Source organism: Carassius carassius, chromosome 28, assembly GCF_963082965.1.
Source record: "Carassius carassius chromosome 28, fCarCar2.1, whole genome shotgun sequence".
NCBI lineage: Eukaryota > Metazoa > Chordata > Actinopteri > Cypriniformes > Cyprinidae > Carassius > Carassius carassius.
Window position 1 is genome coordinate 12,162,519 of NC_081782.1, and position 12,105 is coordinate 12,174,623.

Consider the following 12,105-nt stretch of genomic DNA (forward strand, 5'->3'; position numbering starts at 1 on the left):
ATAGATATACGCCCGTTTCCCCAGGAGATCACAACAACAGGAAAACAGTCTTTTCCTTTTTTTATTTTTTTCTTAACCCTTGATGTTTTAGTTAGCCTAATCATTTACGTTTTAAACGATTGTATCTAAAATGTATATAGCATAATTGTATTTTTGTTTGGATGAATTTTGTAATTAATATAAAAATTATTTGTATATGACCTTTATATTGTTAATTGTGAAATAAAATGTTATTAACACTTTATTTGAGATTGTTATTTTAAGAAGTTGGGGAAAAAATACTTTATAATATAGAATAAACTACATTTTGATAAACCTTTATAATTTATATTAAATCCTTAATTTATATAACATTAAACAACTTTATTGTAGTTATAGGCCTAGGCCTACTTGTTTTATTTGTTTACTTGTTTTATATATTTATTTATTGGTGGGGGGGGAGCATTTTCGAATGTAGTGGACTTGACAGAAGAATAAATAAATAATGAATGAATGAAAGAAAGATAATGTAAATGGTAAGATCAGGGCTTATAGGGAGCACTTCCAGGAATTCACCAAACACTCCTTGCTCCAAATAAACTCCACTCCGTATTGCTTACGTACTGGGCTCTAAAAATGCATAAACTTGTCTATATAATTGCAAACTAAAAATTATTAATTATTATTAATTATTCAATATGCATCGCATAGCCTACTCTTCCAGTTACACAAACAGAGAACAGTCGATATGCTAATGAAATATAATTGGAACGCCGCTCAGCCAATCAGATTCGAGGACTGGAAGCTGCACTTTTTTCCAGAGATTTTGTATTTAGAGATTTGTAGCTTAATATATTATTGCGCCTTAGCTCGATGTACGACTGCAAAGAACCGCTGGAGAGGCGCCTGTGAGGTGAGATGTTGATTGGAGAGCTCTGTTTCCTCCATCAGTTGGTGCTGAAGGAGCCGCTTCCTGCTGTCTGTCTGTCATCGCGAGGACGAGGATGCTGCCGTTCAGCAGACGCAGGACTCACGAGCGCGCTGGTGCCAGCCAAACGTCGGATCACTTCAATCGAGCGTGACGTTGTGGGATCCAGCGATTGATTGTATGTTGGCCAAGATAACGAAGGATTGGAATTTCGTCCTTCTCGCGAAACCTCTGCCTTGTAAATTCTGTGGCAGATCCGTCTTTAAGTCTCTCTTTGAGATGTGTATCGATCTTTTTTAAAGATGTCGTCATCCTATATGTTCATGGGTCGGATTTTTGAAGGGCAGGGACGTGGAAGTGAAGGAGCACGTTCATTCTCTTCATAATAACGCCTCATCTGTTGGATACTAATATAAGCCGCGCTGATGGAAAATACGGTGAGTGTTGGATAACAGCCTATTATGCGCAGTGTTATCAAAGGCTTTTATGGCCATGTTATATGGGAAAGATAGAGTGACTAATCAAGAGCTTATTTACACTGAAATATTTTACAGTGGGATTTAGTATTAATCTGTCTGCGAGCATAATAACATCTGTGTGTGTTTATAATAAGCATAATAACATTCAGAAGTTTCGTTTGTTGTCACTTAAAATCAAATAAAAAACAAAATATTCACATTATCAGTAAAAATAATTGACAAATATATAAACTGTTTTGTAAACATTATACATTTAGTAAAATGTTTTAAAATCTAAAATGTGTTTTACAACCAAATAGCTGGTTTTATTGAAGTCAAAAATTGTATTGTTATTCACCAACAAGTAATTTCAAGGGGTCTGATCAGGTAGAAGAGAAAAAAAATACTTTGATGTACATACATTTAAAGCAAGTAAATTCGCAAATTATTAATTCTGTTACCTTTAATATGAAATTACCATCAACTCACAATTTATGTGACCTATTGTATAACTGACTTAGGCTTAGAATAATATTTTAGGATATAATATTAGATAAAAATAAATAAATAAATAAATAAATATTTTGCATTTCAGGGTATAAATATTTTTGTTGCTTTTGCTTTTTTTAATATTTTTTGTTTTTCTTTTTTTGGCATTATATCCCAAGCCCCCATTCATTTGCTGACCCTAGTGTATATATCAGCAGAACTGCTTCTAAAATTCAGGGACCTGAATCAAACTGGTATGGATGTCCAGTGAGTAGGCTATACTACAGGACAGTGGTTCCCAATCCTAATCTTGTTGAACCCCCAACACTGCACACTGTGGATGTCTCCATAATCAAACACACCTGATTCAACTCATCAGTTAATTTGTAAAGACACCAAGACCACAAATATGTGTGTCCTATAAGCGAGACATCAAAAGTGTGTCGTGTTGGTGGTACTTCAGGACCAGGATTGGGAACCACTGCTATAGGACCTTAGTGGGCCCCTCTTATTACAGGGCCTTGTTCAACATTCTCATTTGAATGTGTTGCACTACAACACAAACTATTTTACCAAATTAATTAATAATGGACTCCAGATTTTACATTTCCTCACTGAAGAGAGCAATCATGGAGCGAGAGAAAAAATAGATGTTCATATAATAGGGGAATGTGAAACTCTCGGAATGCTGGAAATTGACATTAGAGAACTTACCGTTATATAGGCCAGGGGTTTTCAAACTGTGGGTCGCGACCCACTCGTGGGTCACGGAATGGAACAAGGTGGGTCGCACAAAGTCACTTGGCTGCAGCTAATTTTGCGTTTCAATGACACACAGACACTAACACAGTTCAGTCTAGGGCTGCACGAATGTGACGAGTGGGGCGGGGCCTAGTGCCATGGGAACAGAGCTAGGCCGGTGGAGTGATTGGGAAATGAGCAACACTCACCGGTCTCAAGAACCACGGAGGAGATCGGAAAGATACAAAAGAGGAGCGATGACAGTGAAGGACGAGAGAGGACCAGGCCTGGGTTTTATTTTGTGTTTGTTTTTTATTTGTGCACGGCAGTCATCCGAGAGGGGCTGTCGCGCTGTTTTGTGTTTATTTGGTTATTAAAACTTTGTTTGATTGTCCGCCGGTTCCCACCTCTTTCCACGAAGGAGTCATCGAGGCGGTGGGCTGGAGTGAGTTCGCCCCCCCCCCCCCCCCCCCCGGCAACTCACTCCAGCCCACCACATCGAGCACCCTCGGCGGCAGACTCCTTCGCCCTGCTCGATGGCACTGCGGATTCACCCCAGCGGCGAAGGATCTTCGGCAGCGCGCCCCTCCTTCCTCCCTGGCTTCGGCACCAGTGTAAAACATTAAAATCTTCACAATCACAGGAAGAAGGAGGCGGGAACTGGGAACCCACTCATCACAACGATATAGCCCACCAACATTAATAATGAACTGCAATATCCTTAGTGTGATTTTCAAATTGCAATTAAGTCCGTGTGCGTTGCGTGTTTTGAAGGTCTCAGAGCAATGTCATTAAAAGGTTCAATCGGTCTTTTTTTACCTATTTCACAATTATTTTAATCTCCAAACTGTTTTAGATAGTTCTGCTTTGCTTCTTATGCTTTTCTAAAAAAGTGTTGGATTGTGCTCCGTTCTCGCCGACACACACGGAAGGATCATGAATGCAACAAAACACAGCAGCGCAGATCACACTTCACTGGAGTGAGCCTGCTTCACGTTTTTATGGACACTACATATTTTAACGCCAGTAAACAAAAATTAAAACTTGTAAATTTGTAGTGAAATTTTCAGTTGTACTCTAAAATAAAATGGTTATTTTTCTTAAATACTTAATTTCTGTCATAAAATTTTTAAGTAAGATTAGGTTTAAAGTAATTTCACTCGTTGTTTTTTTTTTTTTTTTAATATTTTGGTGGGTCGTGAAATATATTACACTTGTCTAGGTGGGTCGTGGAATGGAAAAGTTTGGGAACCACTGATATAGGCTACTGTAAATATCCCTGTTTGGTTTGTTAAAGGGATCACAGGTGGTCTCGCTGGAGCAGCAGGTGGAGAGTGTGGAGAGGAGCATTGTGTTCCTTAGACAGGAGCAGCTGTCTCTGCTGCATGGACTACATCTGGAGATCCTGTCCCTCCAGAAACGCTGTACAGGTGTGTATCATGACCATTCCCATAGTACTCCAACCTGCATTTGATTCTGAGTTGTTGTACACACATGAAACAACATGCATAATTGAATTGAGCACCATTTCATTTATCATAAGTCACAACTAATTCAATGTTATTCCAAAAATAATGTTGGCATACAATCTAATTGAGTTGCCGTGCCCTAGATGCAGAGAAGAGCAGGGTTACATTGCTCACTTTGATGGCTCAGGCTGCAAAGAGAGAACCACGGGTCAATAGCTTCCTGTCAGTGCAGGGTATGTGTTTTCCCTCACAGTAATATAGGACACGGCCTTTCTACCTGAACATTGCTGGAAATGTGCTGAACCAGCTAGGGCAGAAAAACCAGCAGAATGCATATACATCTTTTTGCTTTTTTGTCCTGTAGAGCAACAAATCATGCCTTCTCTGTATCTGCAACACAGGAAATCAGAAAATTCACAATTTTGAGCACTCCAGCGTGATTATAAACATGAAATTATCCAGTCATGGCGTCCTGTTTAATAATTGAGCTTCACAAATTAGTGAAGTGGCTTTAAGAAAAGAGCTAGAGCAGTGAATATTCCCATTTCCACCATCAGGGCAATAATTAAGAATTTCCAATCAACATAAAATGTTATGAAACTGCCTGGAAGAGGACATGTGTCTGTATCATTCTAATGCACGGTGAGGAGGAGAGTTTGAGTGGCTTAAGACTCTCCAAAGATCACAGCTGGAGAATTGCAGAAAATATTTGAGTCTCGGGGTCAGAAAACCTTAAAAAAATTGTCTGGTTTTGAGACTCGTCAAACCAGGCAATGTTTTCCCAGTCTTCTATTGTCCAATTTTGGTGATCCTGTGCAAAGTGTATCCTCCATTTCCTGTTCTTAGCTGACAGGAGCGGCTCCTGGTTTGGTCTTCTGCTGCTGTAGCCCATCTGCTTCAGGGTTTGATGTGTTGTGCATTCAGAGATGGTATTCTGCAGTCCTTGGTTGTAACGAGTGGTTATTTGAGTTACTGTTGCCTTTCTATCATCTCTAACCAGTCTGCCCATTCTCCTCTGACCTCAAATATCAACAAGGCATTTTCGTCCACACAACTGCTGCTCACTGGATTTTTTTTTTTAATTAGGACATATGGCATGATCTATAATAATTCTTGAATGTATTGTTTTCAAGATGTTTTATAAAAATAAAAAAGTTAGAAATAACAGTGTCTGTCTATTGATTACAGAACTTACACAGGAACTCAACATGAAGCCCCCAGGCAGAAGTGAAGCAGGTGAGCTCTATTTGTTGCCAAAAAAATGTTGTTTCATGTATTTGTGAGCAGAGTTTTTGTATTTTTAGCACAGGTGTACACAGCAACAACAGCAGTAGGTCTATTTAATACAAAAGCAGTAACTATTCTCAAGGTTATATGGTATATCTAGGTAGATATTGATATTTGTTACTAGATCACATTTGAAAGACTTTAGCAAGCATGAATACATCATAGTAAATCTGATAATAAATACAATTCCTTTGTTGTTACAATTCCATATAATTTTCTAAATTCAGGTGATTAGATTTTAGGCAAATGTTTTGTTTTTTAAAATGACTGTGTCTTTGTGATAATTTATCTAAAAGGCAAACCAATCGCACGTTAAGAGGTCGTTCGTTGTTAAGCAGTAGACAACTCCTCTCCATACTGCAGGTCATCCCTCTCTCCTCCAGCCTGACGCAGACTCATCCTTCCACAAATTGATCTTGCCTGCGTTTTCCTCTGCTCTTGCTGCACAGTCCCAGTGGGGGTGTCCAATTACAGCTTTTTTTTTTTTGCTGAGACAAAGTTGGGCAAGGAGACAGAGAGGAATAGCACAAGAAAACTGATAGAAGAGAGAAAAATATATATATTTTTTATAATAATCAGTGGTGGGGAGTTTTAAAATCTATTTGTGTGAATGATTAATAATTTACTAATCATCAGTTACCACAATATGACCATGATATACACTACCACGTTTGGTATCTGTAAGAATTTTTGTTTGTAACTATTCATCAAAGCATCATTACATATATATATATATATAGAGAGAGAGAGAGAGAGAGAGAGAGAGAGAGACAGAGAGAGAGAGAGAGAGAGAGAGATCTTCTGTATCCTGTGCTAAACGAAAAAAAAAAAGATATTTAGGCAAAATAAGAAAAATTTACACATCTACATTCTGTTCAAAAGTTTTCATCCCCCGACCCTTAATGCATTAATAAAGATGGCAATCAAAACCATACATTCATTATTGGAAAGGGTTCAAATACATAAAAATTCTGGAAAGCCAAAGAATTTGTGGGACCTGAAGGATTTCTCTGAAGAACAGCAGGCAGTTTAACTGTTCAGGACAAACAAGGGACTCATGAACAGCTATCATTAAACAAAAAATAAAGCCGTGGATCATTGGGTTAGAAAACAGAAATAAGAATCAAGGTGATGTAAACTTTTGAACGGGTTCACTTTTATAAATTCAACTGTGGACTGAATATAAACATCTTTTATGTGAAATATCTTATTCAGGTCAGTAATAAACAATAAGATGCATTTAGTATGATCCTCCTTATTTTGGTAAAATAATTAACATTTTGCAGATTCTGAAAAGGGGGATGTAAACTTTTGATCTCAACTGTATATGTATAGAATCCAATATTCTCCATCAAAACTGTTTTCAACATTGATAAAAGTAAGGATCATATGACTAAAAAAAACTGAAAACTGGAATGAAAAAGAAAATGTATAATAAACCTTTAAGTCACTTAGCAACACATAATTGTGTTCCTTAATAATTGTTGTGTTGATTAAATAAGTCAATTATTAAATAATTTCACCAGCTACTGACATAACAGTGTTACCTGCAGTCATTAAGAATTAAACATACTAACAGTATGTTCAGAAACGCAGATGCACAGGCAAGAAAAAAGAATGAAAGATTTAAGGCTAAAATAAAATAATTGTATTTCCCATGAATAGGAAAAATAAACTGCTGAAATAACTGTGCAGCATGTCAAAAATCGAAACAGGGTGTGTTAACTGATGCTGCGCCATGACTGGTGAAGCCTGCTAACAATGTATTACTTCTTTTCTGTGAATGATTATTCATCTGAGATCAAACATCAGCATGTTTTGGATGTGTTAGTTTAGTCTTCAAAGAACCCCAGGAGCAATCACTGTTTGATGAACGAAATGATTTCATAATTTACAAGCATATTGCTTGCACAATGCGAGTATTAAATGAACAATACTCATCATTTCTTGATGTCTGTTGCTTCTTATCTGCACAAATACCTTTGTCAACTGATTGTTGTCGACATATCAGTTTCATTACACATTCTATTAAAAGAATCAGAGACAGCAAAGAGTGAACTCAACAAGAAACAGTGGAGAGATCAGATTTAGGGATCGGATAGCGCAGCATTTTTTATAGCCACATTATGAGCTCATCTCAGTCTGGACACATGGGGTGGGACTGATAGGCAGGCTGTGAATTCAGGACATTCTGGACAAGCTGATAGACAGAACTGAGTTCTGGCAGAGTTGCAATAAAATGTAAAAAGCAAGAGAGACAGGAATGAGGGAAAGATGTTGAGCTCACAGCACGAGGTCATCAGGTTCGTGTGGATCAGGTGTAGAACATCTGACACAGATTCCTGTAAATCATTTTCGGTCTACTTAGCCTGTCATTTATCTGAAAGACATTACAATAATGTGAGTGTAAAGACGCTTTCAACTGAAAAATACTTCTTTTGTTTGATTGCTGATTGTAGTTAAATTACATGTTATATGGCAGCTACTCTTCCATACTTCCATCTAATTCGATAGCACATTTTCTTACTCATAATTTACAGTAACATGAGAGTGATTTAAGATTTGTTAATAGTGCAGTATATCTTTGCATTTATTAATTTAGCAGACATGTTTTTTCCAAAGTGAGATTCTAATGAGAAGTTTTGCTGTGTGTCAGCGATTTACTTTACATTTGCTCTATGCTTTGTGGCCACGGTAGTCAAGCACGCTCAGAGAGGTCTTGTCCTAGACATTTGATGTGTCTGATAACCCTGAACAGATGGCACACTCTGCCAGCAGCCAGATCAGAGTTGAGATTAGCTGATTTGGATTTGCTCAGTGAGTCTGTAATCCTTGGGCACAGAAGAGCCTTTTGTCTACTTTCCTCTCACACATCCAATTACCTTTTAGATCGCAGATTAGCTAGAAATGTGCTTTTACGGCTAAATCTGATTTTATATGGAGAGGCTTGTACATATTAGTCATGCCTGTTTTCATGTCACATGGTTGATCACACATGAGATCATACACTCATTTGTACAGTAGAGAGTGTGGTGTTTAGCTTCTGGGTCCTCACTTTCTCTAGTTTATGTTCAAACTGCATGAAAAACATGGGCTAAACTCTAGATGTGAATTACAGGGGAGTTTGTTCCCCCTACTTAAGGCTTGAACCCACCAAACAAGGTAAAAAAATGTAAAAAAAAGTTTTCAAAAATACATATACCAAATGTTTTAATTGCACATTTTATACACTACAGTAAAAGAAAATAAAAAAATAAAAAATAATATTTTTTTCAGCATGGATGCATTAAAGTAATCAAAAGTGACAATAAAGACATTTATAATGTTACAAATGTTTTCCATTTAAAATTTCTATATATATATATATACTTTATATGCATTACAGAATCCTGGAATGTTTTATTCCTGTAAAAACTCAACCTTCTGAAAGTGCTTAGACTTACAGACCATGTCTGTAGTTATTTAAATCACTTATCACATTAAATCAAGTTTTATTACAGTAAATGTGTCTTTTCTATATGTATTCCAGAGGTGAAAGAGGAAGAGGAGCAGCTGGAAGCTCGTTGTGGGGAGGTGGAGGAGCATCTGCAGGAGCAACAACAGATCCAGAGTGATCTGCGATGGGAGCTGAGTCAGAAGTCGGTTTTGGTGGGTGCTCTCCGCGCTAGTCTGAAAGAAAAGGAGCGCCATTTCTTGGAGGAATTAAAACACCGCAGCCACAGAACCACTGCGCTCAACACTGAGCTGCAGAAGCAGACGGAGACGGCTGCGTACCTGTCCTTCCAGCTGCATTCAGCCAAGCAGAAACTCCAGCAGCAGCGCAGGAGGCCACCCCAGCCCGGTGCAGACAAGCCTCCCGCCCACCCTGTACCTCAGGCCAGTGCCAGCAGCCCGACCACCATCAAACCCAAACGACGGAGCTCAAGCCGGCTCTCCTCGAATCTCCGCACCGAACGCGCCAGGGAGTGTGTACCCCGCGAGAGGGTGACGGGCCCCGAGGAGCCGATGGCCATGCCTGACCCTGCCCTCTTCCTCTACCCCTACAGACACAGATCCCGGCTCCGCCCACCACACAGACACGCCCTGCAGGAAGCAGAGGGGGAGGAGTCAGAGGAGCTCGATCAGGGAGCTCCAGTAAGCAGACTGGCAACAACAGTAGCTAAAGCCACTGCGACCACTGCATCCACCACAGAGAACAACGCTGAATGAGTGTTTCTTTTACAGTTCGACCTGCTTGTTTTTATGATATCCAAACCTGAATTGCACCTTGAGCCCCTTGGGAAAACCTTTGCATTATGACAGTGACAGAAACGTTTATATTTGCAATACGGTTTGCTTTTTTTACAGTTTGCACATGCGGTGATTATTAGACCAAGGAGAGATTTTTGCTTACGTTCTTGTTGAACCAAAATCGACTCGTGTTTATGTTGCTGTAAGGCATTTTTGTAATCAAAAATTTACCCTGAGGACCTCAATACACAAATATGAAGTGCTCCATAAGGCCTGTTTTATGCATCCTGCATCTGCAGACTGTAGTGTGTAGTTTTTTCCACTGAATTTATTACTGACTGCTAACTTGCAGTCAGTCTTGGAGGGGTGGAATTTAAGTGGACTAAATGACTGGTGAAATCCTGCAATAGTTACCAGAGAAAAACCTGTCGTTTTCACTAGAAGAAAAATGGCAAAAGGAAAGAAAACTGTGTATTATATGCATGTCAAACACGTGCGTTTCATATGCACGCCCAAGTCAGTTTCTGTGTATAAATAGCACGTAAAATACAAAAACATTGTGCTATTGATACGCATTTTCAGTGCAGTATCACGTATTCTTTGCCTTTTCTCTTTATTCTGCTCTCGCAATAACAACTGAGCTATTTTATTAATCAGTATCAATCAATATCACATTATCTATTAAAATATTTGACCGGCTTATACAAAAATCTCACATTTTTCTTCCTAAAGAGATAGCTGTAAACATTTACATTGACTTAATCTCACCTTCTGTGGTTGACTGGATAGTGAAGAAAGGAAATACAAGAAAGGCTAGAATGCATTTGGAATGACCCTGATGTTTTAAATGTACTAAATGACAGAGTTTTTTTGGTTAATACATCCTATTATGTAATAATAAAGTGCTGATTTGCATTTTGTGAGTATAAGTAGGATCAGAACCCTGATCATACCATCAAGAGCATTCGAAAGTAAATGCAAATCAGTTAAGATCCGGATATGAACTACGTTCATGCCAGATCCCACAGCACAAACACATTTAAAATGCAGGATAAATCTATGTATTTATTTATTCATTTATTTATTTGGTATTCATGCAAATTACCATTTGGATGCAAATGCAGTCACCTCTTCATTTAAAGAAATAATACCTAATTGCACACCTCCAATAACAATTTTAGCCTTTATTAAAAGGAAAATGCAATGTAGTAACACAGAAATCACTTTTTTTAGAGCCGAAGAGCTGTCAGTGTGAAAGTGTGACCCTGCTGTTTACTTGCTGCAGACGCAGGATGTGCAAAATAGGTTGAACTCAGTGTCCTTGTGAACTTGTTACTGCTGAGTCTTTGTTCAGCTGTTTTTTTGTTTGTTTTTTTGTTTTTAATCTGTATGCCCTTGTTGTGGAATAGCTAAACTCAGATATTTCTGAATGATCAGGTTGTCTGTCTGGTGTCACCACAAGTGCACTCTCTCAACCCTCCAGATGTGATGGGGATTTTATTCAGTCAGACGGATAAATCCTGTGTGAATGAGATCTATACAGCCTGAATCATTTGCTTAAGTGCTTTATCTGGTATATGGTGTGTTTATATGTGGGCTTGTTGATTAGAAGAGAGTGGGCTCAAGGGTCAACACACCATTGTTCTGCCATCATTAAATGAGCCAGTGATGCCCAAACGACTGATGAGCTTATGCTGCTCATGCTGTAATGTTTTAGTCTGATGTTGCAAATAACATGTTTGCATTTGTGTCATTAGAATCTCAATGCTGTTTGTTTTATAATTCTGTGTGGGCAGGTATATGTGCATATACCAAGAGATTTCTTGATTAATAGCAATGTGAAACCTATTGCAAACGTATCAAGTGTTTGTAGAGCAAAAGCTTGTAAATTCATAATATGCAAGATTAGATGTGGTATGGTATAAACTAAAGCATAACTCCTGCTCTTAGATGTACAACTTAGAGAGGGTCAGTCTATGGAAATGGATTGAATGAGAGTGACAGGCAACATTACATTTCTTGACAACTAAGAGACACTAATAAGTTTAAAGGAAGAGTTCTCTCAAAAATAAAAATTTGCTGATATTGTTCCCACCCTAAGGCCTTTCAAGATATAGATGAATTTGTTTCTTCATCAGAACAGATTGGGAGAACTTTAGCATTACATGTCTTTCTCACCAATGCAGTGAATGGGTGCCGTCAGAATAAGAGCATCAAAATAATCCACAAGTATTCCACACGAACCCAGTCCATCAATTCATGTAATGTGAAAGCCTTGTCATTGTCAGAAAACAAACCCATCATTAACTTTAAACCACCACTTTTGTCCAAAATATGAGTCCATAATAACCATAATATTGCGTCGTGTACTGGACTTGATGTACTGGATTCATGTGGATTACTTGTGGATTATTGTAAAGTTTTTATAAGATGTTTGGACTCTTATTCTGACGGCACCCATTCACTGCACAGGATCCATTGGTGAGCAAGTGATGCATAGATTTCTCTTAAATCTTCGTTTTTT

General features: G+C 38.2%; 1 protein-coding gene and 1 long non-coding RNA gene across 3 annotated transcripts; one reads left to right on the forward strand and one right to left on the reverse strand.

Moving 5' to 3' along the window:
* The first annotated feature begins 785 nt into the window (after positions 1-785).
* On the forward strand, positions 786-9,882 carry ccdc92ba (coiled-coil domain containing 92Ba). 2 transcript variants are annotated; one of them, XM_059514331.1, is made up of 5 exons: positions 786-1,344; positions 3,893-4,025; positions 4,208-4,297; positions 5,253-5,300; positions 8,881-9,882. In XM_059514331.1, exons 1-5 carry the CDS (start codon positions 1,333-1,335, stop codon positions 9,558-9,560), a joined length of 963 nt encoding a protein of 320 aa, XP_059370314.1. In that variant the 5' UTR covers positions 786-1,332; the 3' UTR covers positions 9,561-9,882. The 2 variants fall into 2 exon arrangements, with proteins under 2 accessions (XP_059370314.1, XP_059370315.1); XM_059514332.1 differs by lacking the exon at positions 4,208-4,297 and having other exon boundaries at positions 796-1,344.
* LOC132107958 (uncharacterized) lies at positions 7,386-9,248 on the reverse strand. The gene is made up of 3 exons (XR_009424389.1): positions 9,126-9,248; positions 8,850-9,020; positions 7,386-7,731 (listed from the first exon to the last, which is right to left on the reverse strand). It is a non-coding gene; the product is annotated as an uncharacterized LOC132107958 (long non-coding RNA).
* Positions 9,883-12,105: the final 2,223 nt, after the last annotated feature.

What these genes read in the sequence shown, in the direction of transcription:
- ccdc92ba (XM_059514331.1), top strand. An exon ending in CCTCCAGAAACGCTGTACAG is followed by an intron (nt 4,026 to 4,207) that starts GTGTGTATCATG and finishes GCCGTGCCCTAG; the next exon opens with ATGCAGAGAAGAGCAGGGTT. An exon ending in CCCAGGCAGAAGTGAAGCAG is followed by an intron (nt 5,301 to 8,880) that starts GTGAGCTCTATT and finishes TATGTATTCCAG; the next exon opens with AGGTGAAAGAGGAAGAGGAG.